A 12,573-nucleotide genomic window follows, 5' to 3' on the forward strand; every position below is an offset into this window, starting at 1 on the left:
CTTCTCAATTTCTGTGAGTCAATCAATTAGCTCTCCAGGATTCAAACTACTTTAGAAGTTGGGAACTTATTTTTGTTCTTACAATTCTTGAAATAGCTGTTTTGAGCTTATCGTCTCCTTCATCTAATGCTAGTTGCTCTTTTACTAGTCCATCTCTGATATAATCTATTATCACTTGGTCTTCTTCCTCATCACTCACATCGTCTTTTAGTGAAAAAACCTCTTCTTTGGTCTTCCTCAACAATATCCAATCTTTCATAACTTTTGGCAAGTCCATCACTTAATCCAATCTCCTTGCCACAAGGGCAACTTCTACTCTTCCTCTATCAAGGTTCTTTTGGGAGGCATGTTGCCAACACAAGTCACAAACAGCCTACTTCTTTAATCTTTGATAACAATCCTACATAAGTGGGTACTTTTTATCAATTGGACTTGAAATTGAGCTCTGAAACCACTCGATGCAGTCAAAGATAGGGAGGCCAATTAATGGCGGCTGTATTCATGCAACTAAACTCACATTTAACCCACATCCCTGATGCACTAGGAAGACACAAAATTCTATGGTTTAAATTTACATTTGAAAAAAGACAGGGAACCATGAGCAATGGCATCATTAAAAAAATAATGGCTTGCCTTCAAAAACTTGTGTTAGTTTACTTGATCTCTATTTGAAAAATCTGAGCTGTGAATTTCTAATCTCCCTTTCTGAGCTGTCAATTTATTTTATAACAACTGTTGAAAAATCACTGAATCGATTGGTTTTCCTTGACCTGTCCTTCTGGACTCTCTACCCTTCTACATTTTCTTGGCCCAATGTGTGAATGCTTCCAGATATCAGAAAATAAGAAATATATATTTTTAGCATTTTGTGGATGCTGATTATCATATGCCTAGGATGCTCCTGCATCAGTATGCCACAACTGAAATTGGATGTGGTAGTTTACCTGATTCAGCATTCAACATTTGTACATTTAAGCATGTAAAATGCCTTTTGGGGATTTGAACATGGATCTCCACTGGGAAATCCTGACAGTTTACATCTTAGTTCATTTTTATTTTGGTTTCAATGGTACATTTTTTTTAGTTTCAATGGTGCATATTTTCCAGTTTAATATGTTTAAGCAACTTAACTTTTGTTGAACTCATTTGTTAAGCAATTATTTGTTTTTTATTTTTTGCCAATTGCTTCAGCTAAATCTTGGTTGAGTAATGTCGTGGGAATGGGGCTAATTGAATGAGAGACAGAGTATTAGCCTAGGGTCTTTCTACCCTAGTGCTTCTCTCTTATAACTGATTATACCTTTTCAGCCCCATTGCTCTATTTTTGTTATTCATGGACATTAATATTATTGCATTCTTTCTTTCTTTTAATTGGTGTGTATTAGTTTAATACGTTTTAAAAACTTAATTTGTGTTGTGCTCTATCTGTGAGGGAGTTATTAATTTTTTATTTATTTTTAAATGATTCAGTCAAAACTGGGCTAAGTAATGTAATGGGAATGGGACTGATTGAGGGAGATGAAATTTTAATGGCAGTGTATCTGGGGTTAGACAACTGTAATTATTTTGCAGAGTAATGCAGTGATTGATGTGCTCCCCTCATTTCCTGTGTCTTTATGTTCTATATTTGGGTTGTGCTTATGTTTGGTACTATGAATTTCTAAGTTTGTAACAGTTCTTTGGCACCGACTGATATACTTTCCTTGTTCCTGTGTCTTTATGTTCTGTATTTGGGTTGTGCATATGTTTGGTGCTGCTTTGGCTATCTTAAAACAAGCTTGATTTATAGAAGTCAATACATACATCAGAAGTGCACTGACAGGGAAACTTATAGTAGTCAGGCGTCAATCCTTCCCGCCAATCTTTCAGGCCGACAGGATCTTTGATTTTTATAGTGTGCATTTGTCCAAATGTGTGATAATTTTGTCAAGTTGTTGGGGTGTGAGGTGTATTATAAAGGAAGAACTTCATTTATATTTCTTATATTTGTGCATGGTTTTACCAAGAAGTTTTGTCAACCAGGCATGCTATACAAGACATGGTGGTACGTGGTGCACCTGCAATTGCTATATCAGCTGCACTTTCTCTTGCGGTGGAGGTTATTAATTTGGGTTCGGTTGATTGGAAGGTGGATGATGCTATTGCATTTCTGCAAAAACGGTTAGAATACCTTGTTTCTAGGTAAAATGAATGACTTTACCCTCTTTTGTTTGTTTCTAACAAATCAATTTAAGAAAATATCATGGTTACTAACACGTATTTATTAATTTGCAGTCGCCCAACAGCAGTTAACCTTTCAGATGCTGCCAAAAAATTGGATGATGTGGTCCTAAAGGCTTCCACTCAAGCCTCCAGTCCTGAGAGCATTTTTCAGGTAATTGTTATTTGTTGAAATATGATTCAATCATTTTTCTTATTGCTCTTGTTCATTTATGTACAGTTAAGCTGTGTATTTACTTTATATGTTCATGGCATGGTGACAAGTTGAACTTTGAGTTAGTGTACAATATACGTCTACAAAAAAAAGAAAAAAACAGTTGATTAGGTTCCCAATTCATTAACCAAGTAGTTTCAATGCAGAGTATAAACAACAGTGCTGTGATGACTTCACACATTGCCCCATTGCAAATAGGGACCCCCACTTTTTCTTCACTTTGCGTAGTGTTTAGCTTGGTAGATTTAGTTGCTGTTTGCCCTTGCTTGTGAGAGGGGATGAATTTAAGGATGTGATCATGTCAAACTCACAAAGTTGCTAGGATCGTCAAGATGCAAAAAGGTTGTCAATTTGCAAGTTAGAGGGCATCAAGGGTTTGAGATGGCATGAGCTAGGGTTTTGATGTGAAATTTGACAAAGGCATGAGTTTACTCAAAAGATTGATTTTGGTAAATGTTAGCTTAACAATTTCAGGTTTGTACAAATGAAGCTTTGATGAAGTCAAGATGCTATGAATGAAAGAGAATTGCAAAGAACTTCAAAGTGCAAAGGTCCTTCAAATTTCTGCCTTCAAGCAAATGTGGCAAAGGTGCTCTAAAAAGCCGATCACATCAAATGTGGCAAAGGTGCTCTAAAAAGCCGATCACATCAAATGTGGCAAAGGTCATTCAAAATGCCGCCAGTAGCAAATATGGCAAAGGTCACATCCAAAATCTCGCCATGATGCTAAGAGTGGCAAACATCTTCCAAAAAACCGCCAAAATTGTAAAGATCAAAAAATCAAAAAATCATGAGCAAAATGCAAAGTCGGCCTTCTAGTGTGGAGCACTCAGCATAAAGAGCAATCAAAAAAAAATTATTTTTTATTTTTTTTATATATATATATGCAAGTCAGCCTTGGAGGATTTGAAATGAAGAAACACACCCCTAACCTCCAACGCCTATATAAGAGGGCATTCTATTTCACTTCAAGATATCATTCAATAGCAATCTTTTCTGCAAATACAAAAGATCAGCTAACTGACACAAGAGATTTTGATCATTTCATTAATCAAAATGCATTCTCAAGGAAGGCGAAATTGATTTTGAAGATCTTTTATTCTCTCTTAGAAGCATTTTCAGTACAAATTGAAGGTAGCCTGGGCAGACTTGTGTGAAATTTCACATTGCGTCAGACCTATAGCAAGCACAAAATCAGGCCTTTAAAAGTAGAAGATAAGTGAAATTAGTATGTATTCTATGTATTTGACACACTTTTGTTTTCTTTGTAGGTGATTAAGTAAGAAATCAAAGACAGTTCAACATCAAGATCAAACTCGAGTCATGAGATCAAGATCAAGGCATTAGTACGTGAAGGAAAGATAACTTACTTATTTGACGAAGAAATCTTTTACAATCTTGAACTCCCTTCGGGAATCCAAGAATCAAAGATAGTAAACCAGGTGCACCATTCATCAAGTGTATCATGAACAAGGGAGGATCAATCAAGGTCATCACACGGTCTACATCAAACATGATCAAGGAAACAAATAGTTTCAGAAGAGTTAATCAAAGTTTGTTAGATCATAACGATGCTTGTCATCACCATCACATTGAGCAAACTGCATAATGTTGAGTATCAAGAGACACTGCTCAACACTCTTTCATGATGATGATCAAGTCTACAAGAACAAGCAGAATGAGGTGGCATCCTAGTCATCATTCCAACAATCAGAAGGTTCCACATCAACATTTCCTGATTCGATGAACCAAGCTCATCCATGGGGGCACAAACTTCAGTGTACCTACCCCCACCATCTATTGGTCAACTATTCTCAAGAGGACATGTGTCCAAATGTTGCAATTATTTCATTGGCTAAGAGGAGTTTGTTGTAACCCACCCTAATTAGTGTTTTCCATCATGTAATCTTGGCCATTGATTGGGAATCAATCCTAGCCATCGAATTGTATTTGAGAGCACTATAAAAGGCTCAAATCTCTCATTTGTAAAAGGGGTTGAATAGAGGTTAATAAGAATAGCAAATAGTAGATAGCAGCTAGAGTAGAGTAGGAGGAGATGGCAGAGATTGTTGCTAAGTTGTAAATAAACTTCCTTTTCATTGAAGTTATGGTGGAATGTGTTGTTTCTTTACAAGTGCATGGTTTCTTGTTGGATCTTCATGTTAGATAATGTTGATTAATTGAATGATAGAGCGTTGTGCATGATTAATGGTGAAACTCTTAATTCATACCACTAGCAGTTTGTTGATTGCAAATTCGCCTTGTTTGGTCAACTGGAATACTTAAAGGAGCCTAGGTTCAATTGCTATTCAATCATTGACATGCATTTAATTAATGGTGTCTATTTTTGATAATGATTTGAAAATCATCTAATTTCCTTAGAAGATTGCATTAAGCTTTGTGGAGTTGTTGCTTTGCATGTCAAAACAAGGCTTAGTCGAGTTAGAACAAAGATTGTCCATCGTTCCTACATTCTTAGAATTTCTAAACCCTATGTCTTTTGCCCTTTTTTCAAACTCAAGCTAGTTTAGGATAAAAAGCATCACAAGATTGCAACATCAGATGATCAAGTTCCAGCAATTCAAGCATTCATGTACAACATAAGTCCCCTTGAAGAAACAACAATCACATCAACCAACTGTGCTTATCCACACATTGTGACCCGACATAGAATGTCATGTCCCTTCCTTGATCATTATATATATAATCTAAATGAAGCAATTATTATTATTAATTAATACAATATTTACCAACAAATGATTATTTGAAATTATTAAATATTTATTTTTTAATTAATATTTATATATCAATAATAATATTCTTGAAATATTTAAATTAATATTATAGTACACTGTAATTTCTCATTCCCAAACCAAGATTGGATAATAAATAATAATAAAATTAAAATATGAAAGGCTAAACAAGGCATTGGTTATTAAAAGGTTAGCGACTTGAATGAAGATCAAACAATGAACTGTTAGTAAACCAACCACATCATAATGCCGTAATCATAAGGACATCGATTACAGAAATAAAGAGACTAATGGGGATTTATCATCCTAAGGAAGAAGATAGCAACTTAATTGATGACTAAGATTATTGATTTAAGGAGTAAGTAACAAAAACGAGATTTATGACTTCGATTAGTCAAATAACCGTTAATTATGAAAGATGCGATTTGTTTATGGTTATAAATGTACCGATTAATAATTTGAGATGGCAGCCATCATTCAAACCAATGCTAATTACAATTTCGATCAAGGGAAGAGTATTAATCGATAATAGTTATGAAGAGGCACGTTAATAAAGTATTTATTCAAACGATTTAAGTGAGACGAGATACGATTTAGAAGATAATGACAGCGATTAAAGATAAGAAGGGAAATGGTTAGGAAAGGACGTGTCTCTTTAATCACATCCCTCTAATCATTTAAGAAGACAATTGAATTCAATCTCAACGGGAGGAGAAAAAAGGAGAGGAAAGATATATTATCTGCAACAATCGAATGGATTGGAAATGATCCGATCAGATTAGAACTGTTATTGAGTTACAGACAGTAACATCCCTGTTCTGGGTGGTATGAATAGAGGATGTGATTAGTAAGTATGCTTAATATATGTAGCCCGAATATGTTTGTATGCAGAATTTAATAATAATATTACATAGACTGCAACATGTACAATAGTAATATTTAATTCATAACAGTGGCAGACCAGCCATTAAAAATATTCATAACTAATGTTTTAAGTAGTGATAGTTTCAATACAGTATATAATAGGTATTTAGTAAATACTTCAATAATTGGTTATATTATTTAATTAATTAATTAATTTATGTGTATATATTCAAACCAGAATAAGGATAAGTATATATATATAGGAATGAAGTAATATCAATAATGTTATATACACACATAATGTTTTAATCAGACAAATAACATTATTAGATTGTAAATCAGAAAGAGCTCAGAAGATAATACATGGTAAGCAGAATATGTTTATATGCATAATCCTTGTTAGTATGTTACTACTGTCAGTGTTTAAGAACTTGGGAAAGGAGGTGTTTTTGTGTTGGGGACATTACAGTTGGTTTGACACTTGCATTAAGAAATTATGGGTGTATGACAGATGAACGATTATTTATAGTTAATCGAGTGAGCAGTGGAATATCACTGATTGGATTCATGTTAAGATGGAAAAGTCTCCTAATATATTTAGTGAGTCATAAGTATATTGAAATGGATTAATTATGGTTAAAACACAGTAGGGGACATAACATAGAAGAACCTTGGAGTTATCTCGAGTGGTCCTTGTGCGAATCTTCAGCATTTGAGAAACTTTGATCAAGAGAGGATAAGATACTTTTGGGTATTTTATTTTGTGTTCGCATGTGCATAAAAAACACATCAACAAACAGGTATTTGAACTAGGGCCTAGAATAATCAATGGAGAGAGTATACAGTTATGTATGTCTACGAGGCTGTTTTAGGATTTGTATTGACCATCTCTACATGTGAGCGTTTTGTTTTGCTGTCAGCCATTCATTTGAATTACAATCAGATTATACCTACACCTCTGACTCTAGGGAGAATATGGGCTTCTTTGTGGCCAATATCTTCATTCCAAAGGGGATATCGATCTCAAGTTCTTATCAAGTGCTTGATAATGATATACATTTTCACTGAACTACATATCTTAAGTTTTCACCAAAATAGATAGAACTTTAAAAGGATATTTGGAGATTTGATAATCCATGCTTGAGAAGCCCAAATTTATTGTTTGATTTTTCCCCTTCTCTTTTAAGTAAGCTACTTTATCGCACATGGTAAACTTTTCAAGTAAGCATGCAGATAGAAAATGCTATAACTGTAGCTATTGCCTAGAGTGTAATAATTTGCCTGTAAATATTTGTCATTTTCATTTACTAGGCTGTGAGTGAGTCATCATCAAATGATTTATTTGCTTTCATATCATTTAGTTTTTTAATATTAGCTTCACATTGTTTTTTGATTGGTAAATTCCCCTGGCTGGGTGTCCTTTGGCTTAAATGCCACAACTGAGGGGAATCACTTCCATCAAATTCAACCAAGAGTTGCAGCTGGCCTTATTAGTTGGGGCATGCCACATTATAATTGGATGTAGTTATTCACCTGATTCAACATTCGGTATTTCTATATTTTTAACTATGTAACATGTCTCTAGGTGATTTGAACAAGGGTTTCCATTAGGAAAGTCTTGCTGATTTATCACTTGGGCTGATCCCATTTGAGTGCTCGAAATCTAGTTATAAAAACCATGTCACTCAGTAGTTGTTCCTCAAGTTTGAATCGCACAAAGGTAGTCTTGGTCTTCTGTTCTAGATTAAATCATTGTTAGAACTTTTTAGCAGCTTTCAAGCATGTCCTAATTGTGGTTCTATTGTGAATACATTTATACTCTCTATTGGATGCATTTTCCACATTGAGAGAGCTCAATTGACTCCGCCTGCCCGTTGGCTTGGGAGTAGTATGGGCTAGAAAGGTTGTGAAATATTTTGAACTCACCCATCATTGCCCGAATGACGTGGTTCACGAAATGTACCCCATGGTTACTTGTGATTTGGATGGGGATGCGGAACCGCGTCACAATCTGCTCAGAGAGAAACATTGCTGTGCTGATGGTAGAGTCATCTAGAAGTGCCCACGCCTTTGCCCATTTTGTAAGGTACTCCATTGACACTGTGATGTACCGACATCGATGCATACTACTCACCTTCAATGGCCCAATGAAGTCGAGACCCCATATCTCAAATAGCTCCTGCGATTGTGAAGGGAATAGGGGCATGGAATCCCTTTTTAGTAGCTTACTCACCCTCTAGCACGCATCGCATCCTAGTACCCACTCTTGAGCATCTGTATGCAAAGTTGGTCACCACAACCCTGTTAGTAGCACTTTCTGTGCAGTGGTGTCCGATCCCATGTGGCTTCCAGTTCCAGCTAACCCTTCGTGTGATTCCTTCAATACTCTTAGAATCTCTTGCTGTATTACACATCTTCTTAGGACCTGGTCCGATCCCATCTTGTACAACAGTTCGTTGATGAGTTGGAACCTCTTACTCTTTAGGGCTAGCTTTCTCCATTCACTTGGCAACATGTCCCTTGGCAATATGGAGGTGGACAAGTGCTCTCCGATGTTCTCGTACCAATGTGGCAATGCAAGAATCTAGTATAGGTGGGCATCAAGGAAATCTTCATTCACCCGCTCTAGAGGCTCTCCGAACTTAATCCTTGACAATTGATCAGCAATAACATGGCTTTTCCATGGCCGTACTATGATAGTGAACATGAATTCTTGGAGTAACAATTGCCACCTGCTCACTCGTACTTGGATGATTGGTTTATTGACAAGATACATCAAGGCTTGATGATTCATGTAGAATGTAAAAGGTGTCGCTAGGAGGTAGTGTCAGAACTTTTGTACGGAGTACACCATCCCTAATGCCTCCCTCTTAGTCGTGCTATAGTTTCTTTTTGCCTTTGAGAGTAGCTAGTTGGCGAAAAACACCAGATGGTCTAATCCTTGTACGCCCACCTATGCCATCGTGGCCCCAATGGCATAGTTGGAGGCACCCACGTGCACATGGAACTCATTGTTCCAATCCAAGTATGCCAATATCGGTGTGCTTACCAACCTTGACTTCAATTCTTCAAATGACTTCATCTCTTCATCTCCCCAAGCGAATGGTTCACCTTTTCGTGTCACCATATCTAGTGGGTATGAGATTTGCACAAAGTTTTGTAGGAAGGTTCGGTAGTAGCCCATGTGCCTGAGGAACAATTTACTCTTGTTACGTCTCCTGGGGCTTCCATTCGGATGATGATCCCTACCTTGTTGGAATTTGTCTTCAATCCCTCCTTGCACACAATGTGGCTAAGTAGTTTCCCTTTTGGCACCATAAGTCGATATTTCTTGGGATTCAGAGCTAGGTGTGCCCTTTGGTACCTTTCCATGCATTCCCAGAGTGCGGTGAGGTGGTTTTCCTATTCACTATATATTGATCAATCATCAAGGAATGCCTTAAAATTCCCTACTGACATCTTGTCGAAAATATGTAGGATGATGCGTTGAGAGGTAGTCGGGGTGTTGCACAACCCGAATCGCATTTTGTTGTACGCGTCTGCCACTGCAAAGGTGGTCTTTAATTTATCTTCCTCTGCGATGCTGACGTAGTTATATCCTGAAAACTCGTTCATGAATGAATACATCTCATGACCTGCCACTTCCTCCTGTATTCTATTGGTAAGCGAAATTAGAAAGGAGTCTTTGATTTTGACTGCGTTGAGACACCTGAAGTCCACATAGATTTGAATTTGATTTGCTTCATTTTTAAGTTATATAACAATTGGTGAGACCCACTCAGTCATCTCTACCTTGAAAATGATACCTGCTTCTAACATTTTCTCAATCCCCTCGTGCACCTTGGCAGTACAGTTCTTGTTCATTCGATACGGTCTTTTTCGTATGGGTTGTGCACTCGATATGAGAGGGATCTTGTGTATGCACAACTCCAAAGGTACCCCTTTTAGATCCTTGTACGTCTAGGCGAAGGTGTCTTTGTACTCCATGAAGATTTTGAATGCTGCTACCTTGAGTACGAGGTTTGAGTCATCCCCAACCAGTATCACCTTCGAATCATCGTCTTCCCCCAAGTTGACCTTCTTTACGTCTGGTTCCTCACACTTTATCATTTTATCCCTCTCGAATTGATGGGTAAGCGTATCGTCTACTCTTGCCACTCCCTCCTTGTATTCCTTGTATTTTGGAGGGAAGGTGGCATTCTCTGTACCAGCTTCTTCAATCTTCTCGATTTGTAGCATGTTGCATTCGAGGTGGAAATATTTGTAGTCCTCCATTTCCCAATGAAACAGCCCATTGAGAGAGCTTGTATCATTCTCTGAGCAACTTTTGAGTTCTAACACCCCTTCGTCGTTGGGCTCCATTACTCTTCCTTCCTCTATCCCAAAATCTCCGCCCTTAGACTCTAAGTCTGATGCCAATTCCTGGCTCACCGTTTGGTTCCGCAGGTCGATCACATATTTCCTCCAGTCACTCTCAATGCAGAGTGTATTTTTCATCCAGTTGTGGTTTGCCTTGGCGGTGATCAGCCAACCCCCTCCAAGGACGGTGTCGTACGCCTTCTTTTCCAGCGAGATGATGACGAAGTCCAAGAAGAAATATTGCATGCCAATTGTGACCTTCTATGCCATGAGTGTCCCGAGTGGTTTGATGTCGTGCTAGTTAGCTCCTACCAGATGGAAGGTTAGTGGCCATAGTGTTGGCTTGCCCAAGCCCTTCCATGTCTCCTCTGACAACACATTGACACCCGAGCCTCTGTTCGATGACGACCAGCTTCCTCCCGATACCTACTGTCAGCAACATTAGGTTAGTGGCAAGGTTGGCAGGTGACTTTTTCGTTAGCTTGCAATGTTCCTGGGCAACTGCCTCGTCACCAACTACATTGGTAATGACCATCTTTAGTTGTGGCATGGTTTGTAGGAGGTCCGATACCCTTATGGGTATAGTGGCTTGCAACATCTGTCTCGTGATGGTTTCTTCCAACTTTGATTGAAGTGGAGTACCGGTGGCATCATTTGAAACCCTTCTTTCTTCCGCCATCACTCGTTCAATGTTAGCCTTCGCTTCTTGAAGCCTTTCCTTTTCCGTGCGAGGGTTGGGGTACATTGCCTTCTTAGTTTGGAGTCTGGTGATCGCCACCACTTCCTCGTCTGGCTCCTTCACGTTCAACATGTTTACTCCCTTTTGTTTCGAGCAGCCAGTGTCTTCATGGTTCCCAAGTCCACACCACTTGCTTAGCAGACTCCCATTAGTTTGGCCGCTTTGACACTCACGAGTGAAGTGACCCCATTAGTTGCACTTCTGGCACTGGATCATGGGTCTACCCTTCATGTCCTACTAGATTTTGCTTCTCGGTGTACTGTTATTACTGTAATTGTTATAGTGGTTGTTCCCTCGCCAATTGTTACGATACCCATCAGGTGAGGCGTTGGAGGTTTGCAGGTGGCTTTGGTAGTGTGGTCAACGGGGCAGCTTGTTCCCCTTGGGCGAAGAAGAGAACTTGTGTGCTCCTTGATTTTAGGTTGTACGAGCATTCCTTGATGGAATGTCCTAGTACCTGACAAATGTCGTAGAGTGACTTCTTTGGGGGTCGTAGCCTTTGTGGACCTTCCACTTTGCAGTCGATGTACTCTCCCTAGCTCCATCTTTTTCTGCCTTTAATTCCATCATCCACAACATATCCCTCCGTAGGGCCTGTACGGTTTTAGATTCTCTGTCACTGCTTTCTTTCGTACTATCATTGTCACTAACCTTCTTTCCCCATGATGTCTTATTCTCGCTCTCTATGTCCATCGCCCGATTGTAAGCATTGATCGGCATACAAGGACGAGGGTACTACCTTCATTTTTCTCGTCGAGGAGGGAACCAATCCCTCGATGAACCATCACTTCTTCAGCCCATCGGCTGGTTTGTTCTCCATCTTGTTTAGTAGTTCTTTGAGCCTATGATTGTATGCTTGTAAGTTCTCGTTCTTTCCTTGCCTAGTGTTGTAAATTTCTACAACAATTTCATTATCCTCTCTCAACAGTTTAAACTCTTTCTGGAATGCCTTCTTTAGTTCGTTCCATGATACCTTGTGTTGATTTGCCAAGTCTGTATATAAGTTGATGGCAATCCCTCGCAGCATGGCAGGAAATGCCTTCAACCAATAATTATGGTTGTCCTAACCCATTCGCCTCCCATATTGTTATGCAAGTCTTGCAATGGCATACGAGATCCTTCGATTCATCCCTTGTGAATTTAGGGTGTTTTTGCTTCTCTGGGGTGTTCATCATTGTTTTCACTCAGTAGGTACCATTTGTATTTGACTAGATTGGACTATTTGGCTCTTGTCCGCGTTATTGTGCCTCTCTTGCACCCTCATCCATGCGCAATCTCTCTACACGTCCACCTTTTACGTCTTCTACACCTTGGTTGCTTTCTTTGTTTCTATACTCGCTTCTCCTTGGAGTCTTCAGCTCAGGCCCCCCTATTCTTGGTACCTCCGTGAGGGACAGGTTCTCGATATGAAGCAAATTGGTTTC

General features: G+C 38.6%; 1 protein-coding gene across 1 annotated transcript in view; it reads left to right on the forward strand.

Moving 5' to 3' along the window:
- Positions 1-12,573, forward strand: part of LOC131061838 (methylthioribose-1-phosphate isomerase) — a 75,551-nt gene that overhangs the window by 37,433 nt on the left and 25,545 nt on the right. Inside the window, exons 3-4 of the mRNA XM_057995679.2 lie at positions 2,023-2,181; positions 2,275-2,374. Of these exons, the coding sequence (XP_057851662.2) occupies positions 2,023-2,181; positions 2,275-2,374 (259 nt within the window). The remainder of the gene's footprint in view (positions 1-2,022; positions 2,182-2,274; positions 2,375-12,573) is intronic.

The sequence above is a fragment of the Cryptomeria japonica genome, chromosome 4, assembly GCF_030272615.1.
Source record: "Cryptomeria japonica chromosome 4, Sugi_1.0, whole genome shotgun sequence".
Classification (NCBI taxonomy): Eukaryota; Viridiplantae; Streptophyta; class Pinopsida; order Cupressales; family Cupressaceae; genus Cryptomeria; species Cryptomeria japonica.